The 9,742-nt window shown below is 34.4% G+C and overlaps 1 protein-coding gene and 1 long non-coding RNA gene across 3 annotated transcripts; both read left to right on the top strand.

Annotated features, from left to right (window-relative positions):
- Window positions 1–1,151: 1,151 nt before the first annotated feature.
- LOC120078275 lies at window positions 1,152–3,117 on the top strand. Its single transcript, XR_005481974.1, has 4 exons — window positions 1,152–1,570; window positions 1,659–1,709; window positions 1,791–1,857; window positions 2,858–3,117. It is a non-coding gene; the product is annotated as an uncharacterized LOC120078275 (long non-coding RNA).
- Window positions 3,118–6,173: 3,056 nt separating this feature from the next.
- Window positions 6,174–9,124, top strand: LOC120078294 (beta-glucuronosyltransferase GlcAT14B-like). 2 transcript variants are annotated; one of them, XM_039032529.1, is made up of 5 exons: window positions 6,174–6,445; window positions 6,854–7,635; window positions 7,740–7,815; window positions 7,909–8,024; window positions 8,475–9,124. In XM_039032529.1, the coding sequence occupies exons 2-5, from the start codon at window positions 6,984–6,986 to the stop codon at window positions 8,981–8,983; spliced, it is 1,353 nt and encodes a 450-aa protein (XP_038888457.1). In that variant the 5' UTR covers window positions 6,174–6,445; window positions 6,854–6,983; the 3' UTR covers window positions 8,984–9,124. The 2 variants fall into 2 exon arrangements, with proteins under 2 accessions (XP_038888457.1, XP_038888456.1); XM_039032528.1 differs by having other exon boundaries at window positions 6,174–7,635.
- Window positions 9,125–9,742: the final 618 nt, after the last annotated feature.

The following is a 9,742-nucleotide window of genomic DNA, read 5'->3' as shown; positions in this document are numbered from 1 at the left end:
CTTGTCCTATGCACCCATATGCCCTCAGATGTCCTTAGCACATAGCACATCATCAACGCATACCAACCCTTGGGTCAAATTAGGTCAAATTATGACTAACGCTGACATGTTCTTGTTTCTTGCCAACGTCCTTAGTCGCTTGCTCAAGGCCAATGCAAACTAACCTCATAAGTCTTATATACTGCAAGCCTCATCAATGCATAAACACTTCACTACGCGTCCACACTAGCTTGGCTTATCTTCTAGTTCATCGTGTAACTCTTCCGCTCATCACCTAGCTCATCGTCTAGTAATCTCTCATTGTCACTCATCATCCAGGCCTCTTGCTGTCGCTCATTGCCTAACGCATAGCCCATCCATAGCACCTGCGCCTATCGATAGTACTTATGCCCCATCGCATAGCTTCATTGTTTAGTAATTTCTCACTATTAACGATCTCGCCAGCCCTTTCGCTGTCGTTCATTATCCAGCCCTCTCACTATTAACGATCTCGTTGTCACTCATCGTGTAGCTCTCGTTGTCGCTCATCGTGTAGCGCGTCCGCTTATCGTGTAGTGCCATCGTCTAACATCTGCGTCTATCGTGCAACGCCCATCGTGTAGCGCATCGCCTATCGTGTAGTGCCATCGACTAGCGCATTGTTTAGCGTCGCATGTGGCTACACAGCGCCCACGCTTGCGTACACCTGATTCTGTCGCATGCCCAATCTCAATGCCTATCGCCTTGCTCTCATTGTCTAACCCTCCCGCTCTCGCTCATGCAACTTCTTATCATCCGAACACATGAGTAACCTTTGGGCAGCACCTCTTGCCAACGCTTGGCCAACATGCGTCCAAACCTCTCAAGCTCAACGCATAGTTTTCCTTGGCTTCAATGCTTAATTTCTTATAACCTCTACAAACTTAGTTTCATTAGAGCCTCATGCGTTAATGTTTCCTAACTGTAGCATCTCGTATTTTTTTCTTTAGTATTAATGTAATTTCAGTAATTTTGTTAGTGGAGGGTATTTTTGGAATTTTGGAGTTCATGTGTAATTTCAGTAATTTTGTAAGTGGAATAAGGAAAGGAAAAAAATAAAGTTTATTTTATTTCTTTTTTAGTTTTTTAGTTTTATTATTATTATATTAATTTTTTTTTATAAAAAACAAAATTAAACCCTTCTTCTTCAACCTCATCGCGCCCCTCCCTCCCTTGAAAAAACCCTAGTCGTCGATGCCCAACGCCATTTTTCGTCGAACCCAACGTCGACGAATATTCGGCGATTCGAAGTCTCCTCAGCGTGCCAACCGGTCAGAGTAGCATCCGTTCTTTTCCGCTGAGAGCCGAGATACCAGATCTGCAGGCATCTTCGTCTGCTGCGTTCTCCGAAAGCCGCTCGCCCAACTTCTCCAGCTCGTCCAGTCGATCTCCTCCGCACGTCGCTCGTCCGGTCGGTCTCTTCTATCATTCGCCTAGTGCCGACCGTACGCGAGCATCGCTTCAAGCCGCGTCTGCCACCCCAGTCGCTTTATTGTCGGTTGTCGTCACCCTGCCGCGTCAGGTCCGTCTTGGTATTCATCAAATCTGTTGGGTAAGGTTCTGTCGGTTCGTTTCGTTCCCTTGGCCATTAATATTGTGTTTCAGTGTTATGACTCGCCTTTGCTGGATTTTGTTTCAAGCTTAAGTCATCAAGGAGTTAGGAAGTCAAAGAAGGCGCCGTCATTCTTTGAGTAAGTTCTTATAGTTTGGATTTGGACTTGAAGTCTTACAATTGTGGCTTCAATTGAAATTTGAGAGTTGTTTTGTTGTAGGGTCGCTACTTTGGATTGTCGTTATAGTTTGGTGGTCTACTTTTTATCTGTGGAGTATCGACTCGAGGTAAGTAATCTTACTACTGGAACCGCCTTTGTGCCGGACGATAAATTTATGATTTTATTTTGAGGATTTCAAGACTAGCTACAAGGATAATTTTGACTGTTTTGAAATTTAATGGATTGTTTAGAAAAGATATATGAGTATGTGGCACTATGTCTGAAGCATTTTAATGTATGAGCATGATTTAGAATTTTATGAGACATTAAAAGTATGACTGAGCATGACCCTAAATTATGAGTTAAACGACACTACTACTGGAATGTCTTAAAGCTAAGTGAAAGTTGGAGCATTTGTTGATGTACATATTTATGTGATTTATTATGAAAGTGTGTAGGCTACATGATGTATTATGAAATTTCAAATGTTCGATTGTTTACATGAGTTAGTACATGAAAGAAATGTACTAGAGCTAGTGTGTATGAAAGTGATACATACCTAGAGGGTACTGGTGTGTACGTAAGAGGTGCACGCTCAGTGGGTTATGTGTATACAAAAGAGGTATATACATAACCATGCGTACGAAAGAGGCATGCATCCCTACATTCATAGAGAGGATCTAAGGTGTACAAAAGAGGTACACATTCAGTGGGTTATGTGTATACGAAAGAGGTGTATACATAACTAGGTGTATGAAAGAGGTACACACTCAGTGGATTATGTGTATACTTAATCATGTGTACGAAAGAGGTACACAATAAGTGGGTTATGTGTATACGAAAGAGGTGTATGCATAACCATGTGTATGTAAGAGATTGTGTTTCCTTCTGGATTCACCAAAGGTTGTGAGTCCTACGGGACTTACTAGAGGTAGTGGGCATACCTAACTATAGTAGGATAGGAACAAGTTTTTTTTCATGTATGTATGTGTCCTAAGAGGACTAGAGCAGTTTATAATTCTACCAGAGGTAGACATCTAGAGGACATAGATGTCTAGCTTGACCTTAGTAGTGGAGTTACTTACTGAGGATTTTTATACTCACCCTTTCTCATGTTTATGTTTCAGGTAAGAGTAGAGACGCACTGGCGAGTGACAAACGAAATCTGTGATCGAGCCACTGAGACCAGTTTTATGCTTCCGCTCAGGATATTTAGATTTCTTTAATGTTTTTCCACTTTCAGTCTTCATGTTTGAAACTTACTGATTAGTATTCGTTTCTAAACTTTTACAGTTTTTTAGACTCATTAAATTTCTAATTATGATTTATGGGTACCTTGTTATTTGACTTTTATTTAGTTTTAATGAAAATATTTTATTTGACTTTATTTATTTAGCATTTATTTCGCTATGAAAATGTATCATTTCAAATTCTATGCATGCATGTGTATAGTAACGGCCTAGCTCGAGTCCTAAGGAGTTGGATCATTACACAAACACCAAACACATGGTTCCTTTTTGACTTCATACTTAGCCAAATTTTTACTAATTAAGGCTCAACTTAAAGCTACTAGACAAACTTACTCAAACACTTAGAAATTTTCCTTTCTTCAACATAGGATTTGACTTATACTTAGTTAATTTCCTTAATTACATGCTTAGGTAGGGAAATTGAGATCCGGGTTTCACAAAAAGCGATCAACGAAGATGTTGGACTGAAACTCTTACGAAAGAACAATGAGAGAATTTCGTGGGGAGTTCGACAGAAAGTGAATACTGAGAGTGACCTTCCATTCTCTTCAATGCTATTGGAAGAATATTAGTTGGGAATAAATGTTTTGGTGGAATGTTGGTAATGTATTGAATGCACATTGGATGGAGGGCTGAAGAAATCGTTGAAGGAAGAAGAAATGTGGTGCGGTTTGAGAATTTTTAAAAACTGGGGGTAATTTTGGAATTTTGCATGGGCAAAAGATTAGTGGTAGAAAAGTTTTTAGGAAGAGGCCATTGGTAGAAATTTTTTTGGATTTTGGGTCTTTTTGTGAAATTTTTCGATTTAAATCTATATCAGCTAACAATATATTTCATTAGAGTAAGGACATAAGGGGAAAAAATAGTTGTTTTAAGGGTAATTGCAATTTGTAATATTTTTAAAAATAATAAATAAGTGTATAACATCAGTTAAAAAAAATTTACAAATATAGACAAGTCTATCAGCGATAGACTTCTATCGTTGATAGACTCTTACTCGTGATATTAGACTCCTACCAATAATATGGTCTATCACTAATAGACTATTTAAATTTGAACATATTTATAATCTTTTTATATTATATTATATCTACTAATAATTTGAGTCTAATGTCTATATTTGTCGCTGCCTCTTATTTTAATGAATAATAAAAATTAGAATAATTTAAAACGAAAATACTTTAGGAGCTGCGGCCGACACCCCTCTAAATATGTATTTCAATAAATAAATCAATTAAAAATGGAGGAAAAACAAATGCTTCAATTAATGTTTATGTTTTTCCTGTCTCAAAAAAAAAAAAAAAAGTTGTGTTTTTCCGGTGCACCTGAAATTCGGTGTCTTAAAAAAAATATTTTTGGGATACCAATAAAATTCAATTTCTGTTAAGCGCGTGAAATAGCTTTTTCAATTTCCTTGAATACAAAAAAAGAAAAAAAATGGTACGGTACCGTAAATGGAAAATTGAAATTAAATGTTTATATATATACGTCATTTTGTTTTCGTACGTGTCAATTTACTTTTGCAATTAAATACGAATTTAATAATTTTAGTCATGCTTGATAACTATTTAACTTTTTATATAAATAATTTTTTTTTTCATATACAATCATAGTATAGGAAATCAAACTTCAAATCTTTAGAAAGAAAAATGATGTTAATTACCATTAAGCTAAATTCATTTTAGTATAAATAATCCTTCTTATCAGCATATCAAGGACCAAAATTTTAATTTCAACCCTCAAATTATTTAGATAAATAATTTGTTCCAGAAGTTTGTCCTTCCCAAGTTTATTCTCCCTAAATTTTAAATATTTTGGTAATTCAATTTTTAAAATGTCTAGTGAAGTTCCTTAAGGAAACAATATTTTTTTCTTAAATGTAGTTTTTGTCATTTAATATCCACTGACCAAATATTCACATTTCACAACAACCAACCTATATAGGGTTCCAACACACATATGCTTAGTTTGCCACAATAAATACACAAACTTAGACACTACTTCTAGTTGGGTGAAATCTCCAACTATGAGAAAAACGTTCTAAGATTTTTTTTTTTTAAAAAAAAAAACTAATATAAATCTTGAACATTGAGCTATGATCACATTGACAAATATATTAACAATTTTTCTAAAGCAAACTAATAAAGTATTTAGAATATCTTTTTAAGTGCTTAAAATATTTTTTAAAACATTAGAAAGTCGATATTCTAAATATGTCCTAAAAGCCAAAGATCAAGATATACTTTTTTTTTTTTTTTTACCTTTTCAAATTAAAATAATCTTAAAAACTTTATAGATTAAGATAAAAATCAATTTTCATAAACCAAAACGAAATAATCTCGAAAGTATAAATATTATCATGAATTAAAATAAAATAATCTTGAAAGCTCATAACCGAAATCACATTTAAGCTATCTAGTTAAAAAATATATATATATTTTTAATCTTCTTGTAAGTGGTAACTTTCAATTTTGTAATAAGTTACTAAACTATTGTAGTAGGTACAATTCAGTCATTCTACTTTAAAATTTGTTGCAATTAAGTATCCTTTCATAAAAAAGTATTGTTAAGATTCAATGGAGTTTCTTACCAATGGAGTTTAAAAAATTAATCAAAAACAAATTTATTAAAAAAACATAACTTATTACAATATGCAAATGGACCGTTATGATGAAATACAAAGCGATTAGATGATTATAAAATTTAGGATTATTCTTTTAAATGATAAAATTGTTGAAAATATTTTCAAATATAGCAAAATATCACTAAATGTCTATGAATATTTATCACTAATGAATAAATGACATTTTGATATATTTATAAATAAATTGACTCATTTTTTTATATTTAAAAATTGTCTTAAATTAAAAGATATATATTAAATTGTTAAATACTAAATTTAAATACCAAAATTATCAATTGTATACAAGTTGAGGGACGAAAAGAATAATGTTTTTTTTTTTTAATTTTATAAAAAATTTAAACAACCATTTAAACATTACAAATTTATAAGTTGGTTTATTAGTGAGTGAACTAAACGCGCCAGAGGGTAGCGTGGGGAAGTAAAACAAAGATAAAACAAATAATATCATCGAGTATTGTATTGGCACCAAAAATTAAATTGCTCTTCTTTTTCATAGAACAAATTGATTAAACCGTGTGTTCTTTATTTATTATTTATTTATTTATTTATTACTTTTTCTGTTTTGCCAACATTTGAAGCAAAACCAAATCCACTCAATCGGCCATTTCTGTACGGTCAGCTCTTTTCTTCTCCATTTTCACTCTCTTTTCTCTTGCCCTACCTTTCCCTTTCTTCCTTTGGCCGATCACCTACTGTTCCTGACCCATCGATTCCACACAATAACCATCCCAAAATTCTTCGCTTTTCAGTTTCTTCAACCCCATTTGATTCACCTCTCTCTCTTTCTTTTTGCCGTTTCTGATTCATTCTTTAAATACCCAGTAAGGATTCTCTCTGTTTCTCCCCTTTCTGATTTCCCAACTATTGGGTTTCTTTTTCTTCTCTTCTCTTATGAGCTCTGTGAAGCTCACCGTCTGAGCGTTTCCTTGCCACTTGCTCTGTACTTTACTTCAATCGTTTTAGATCTGAGTTTGTTTGAGGAAATCTAGCTGTTATTTGTTCTTTTTGATTAATTTGGCGTTTCAACTTGATTGTATTTAATGCTTGCCGTTTTCTTCTTCACCCATTTCAGTCTCTGAGTTACTTCTCTTTAATTTGCCCTGTCGGTTTGTGGTAGATCGCTGTTTATATGAAATGGGTTTCACTTTTGAGCTTGTCTTGATTGTTTCTGAGCAATATTAGAATATACTTCGAATGATTTTCATTCTTTCCTCTTCTTCTTACATAAGGCTAGTGGGGATTCTGGCCAATTTGTTGTCGGTCGCTTTAATTACAGCATTGGAGGATTTGGCAGAGCAGTGAGTGATAGAAATAGTATTTTTGTGAGTTATCAATCTGTGGTTAAGAGCATTATTCGGAATGATTGGGCGTAAAGCGAATATGGGTGGCTTTTTAAATCCCTCATGGATGAGGAAGAACATGAATTCTCATGCAGGAAGGATGTTCAGTGATAGAAAATGGATTGTTCCATTCTTTGCTAGTCTGCTCATTTCAGTTACCCTGCTTCTAACAGCCACTTTTGGGCTGTTTATTCCTTCACAAAGCGATGAGCAATTGCCATTTGATGCTATCTCGTTTACAAAAGAGGAGGATTCAAGTGGGTATTTCATTGAGCCTGAATTAAGAAGTTCATTGGAAGAAACAAGTGGTATTATGAAAATGGAACCTCCAAGATTAGCCTATCTAATTTCGGGTACAAAAGGCGATAGTCGTAGAATGATGAGGACCTTGCAGGCTGTATATCACCCAAGAAATCAATATGTTCTGCACATGGATCTCGAGGCTCCGCCCCGCGAAAGACTGGAGCTGACGAATCTAGTTAAGGCTGATTCAACATTCAATGAGGTAGAGAATGTGCGTGTAATGGCTCAATCCAATTTGGTTACTTATAAAGGCCCTACGATGATTGCTTGCACGCTTCAAGCGATATCTATTTTGTTGAGGGAGAGTCTGGATTGGGACTGGTTTATAAATTTAAGTGCTTCAGATTATCCATTGATGACACAAGATGGTTAGTGCACTTGTTCAATACTTTATGATCATTTCATCTTTTCCAGTTCCTATGAATGAAGATGAATATATTTCCATGTGATTAAATTCTCTTCAAATGTGCAGATTTGCTTCATGTGTTCTCCAACTTGACTAGAAATTTCAATTTTATCGAGCATTCGCAGATTGCGGGGTGGAAATTGTATGTAATAGTTAATGCCTTGGAGTTTTGTTCTGATCTAGTAATTATAAGTGTTGTAATGCTATGATAACCAACATCTATCTATCATTTCAGGAGTCACCGAGGGAAACCGATCATCATCGATCCAGGACTTTACTTATCCAAAAAATCGGAACTTGCTTGGACGACTCAACGACGCTCACTTCCAACAGCCTTCAAGTTGTTTACAGGTTAGTATGTATTCTATTTCTTTCATGTACTATCTGAATGTTGGTGCATTTGTTCTCTGATGTATGGTAAACAAGGTTGTCTTTTTTCGTATTTAGAAGGTAATGTTTTTCGGTTCATCTGTAAACTTAAGTTGAACTAACTATGTTATATTATCATTAACAAACAAAACTTGGTACTAAATAGATTAGTTGGCCTCCCTAGAATCATTTGACCGTAAACTTCAAGCAATTCCCCCATGTGTAACCAACCATTAGCATTTTTAAGGAGCTTGTTTGCTTAGCTAATTAATCAAAGTCTTTCCCCTGTGTGCTGCCTTTGGGAAGGAGTTTTCGATGTTGGTTTGGACAAGTATTTTGGATTGTCCTTCTCTTCAGTAGCTTTAATTGGAGTCCTTTCAAATATCTGAACTTTTAGTTCTTAGAACTCAGTTTCGTATATTATATTTGTAGGTTCGGCATGGGTAATGCTGACACGATCATTCGTCGAGTATTGCATATGGGGATGGGATAATCTCCCAAGAACAATCCTCATGTACTACACGAATTTTCTCTCATCGCCTGAGGGCTATTTTCACACGGTAATCTGCAACAATGATGAATTTCGCCACACAGCAGTAAGCCATGACCTCCATTACATTGCTTGGGACAATCCTCCAAAGCAGCATCCACTCTCTTTGACGATGAAGGATTTTGATAAAATGGTCAATAGCAATGCCCCATTTGCTCGAAAGTTTGCCAAGGATGATCCAGTCTTGGACAAGATAGATAAAGAACTGCTTGGCAGAACAAGCAGATTTTCACCGGGGGCATGGTGTGTTGGGAGCTCGGAAGGCGGTGCTGACCCGTGCTCTGTGCGTGGAAACGATTCGGTGGTCACACCAGGCCCCGGTGCTGGCCGGTTGCAACAGCTTCTTCATTCACTGTTGTCCGAAGAAATTTTGAAAAAACAGTGTACATGACAAAATAGGTAAAGTTTACAGTTTTACATCTCAACAAGTGTATATTAATGCATCCATAAAATTATCAGGCTGATTAAAAATGACCCAATTTTGTTTCTCTTCCCTCGATCAATGAAATATCGAGATTCAATTTTACGTATATATTGATGAAATATTGATTGATTGTCAACAAATATTTGTGAGTTAAAAAGTTTATAAAAATTATTTAGAATAATAACGAATTTGTTTTTACTTCCAAATTAATATATGGATATTGTTATTAGTAGGTTAAAAATACAAGGGTCCCTAAACATTCACGATTGTAATAATTTAGTACTTCAACTTTAAATCAGTTAGTAATAATTTAGTTCTTGTATTTTCAAATTAGTAACAATTTTAGTCAAACTTTAATATGTAACAACTTAATTCATGTATTTTACAATTTATAACGATTTAGTTCTTATTGGGAAAGATATTATTAAGATTAAAGTAACTTTTCACATATGTAGGTGAATAAACTTATCAAAAGTCTTTTTTTTTAAAAAAAAATAAATTATAAAGACTAAATTGTTATATAACACTTAGTTTTGAAGAGATTTTTCATAATAGAGACTAAATTGTTACAAATTTTATACAAATAGCAAATTGTTATCATTAAAGTTGAAGGATTAAATTGTTCTTTTGTGCATGTTTAAGGACCAAAAGATTTTTTTTTTTTTTTTTAAAAAATTTTGTTAGTATTTATATTCATATTTTCAACTAAGTTAATGACATTTTTTT

This window comes from Benincasa hispida, chromosome 5 (genome assembly GCF_009727055.1).
Source record: "Benincasa hispida cultivar B227 chromosome 5, ASM972705v1, whole genome shotgun sequence".
NCBI lineage: Eukaryota > Viridiplantae > Streptophyta > Magnoliopsida > Cucurbitales > Cucurbitaceae > Benincasa > Benincasa hispida.
Note: the sequence above shows the minus strand (reverse complement) of the source record. Positions and strands in the feature narration are given on the sequence as shown.

Excerpts from the sequence above, each read along its gene's own strand:
- LOC120078294 (XM_039032529.1), top strand. The coding sequence starts at position 6,984 with ATGATTGGGCGTAAAGCGAATATGGGTGGCTTTTTAAATCCCTCATGG. Across the intron at positions 7,636-7,739 it reads TCCATTGATGACACAAGATG|ATTTGCTTCATGTGTTCTCC; the intron begins GTTAGTGCACTT and ends TCAAATGTGCAG. Across the intron at positions 8,025-8,474 it reads AGCCTTCAAGTTGTTTACAG|GTTCGGCATGGGTAATGCTG; the intron begins GTTAGTATGTAT and ends TTATATTTGTAG.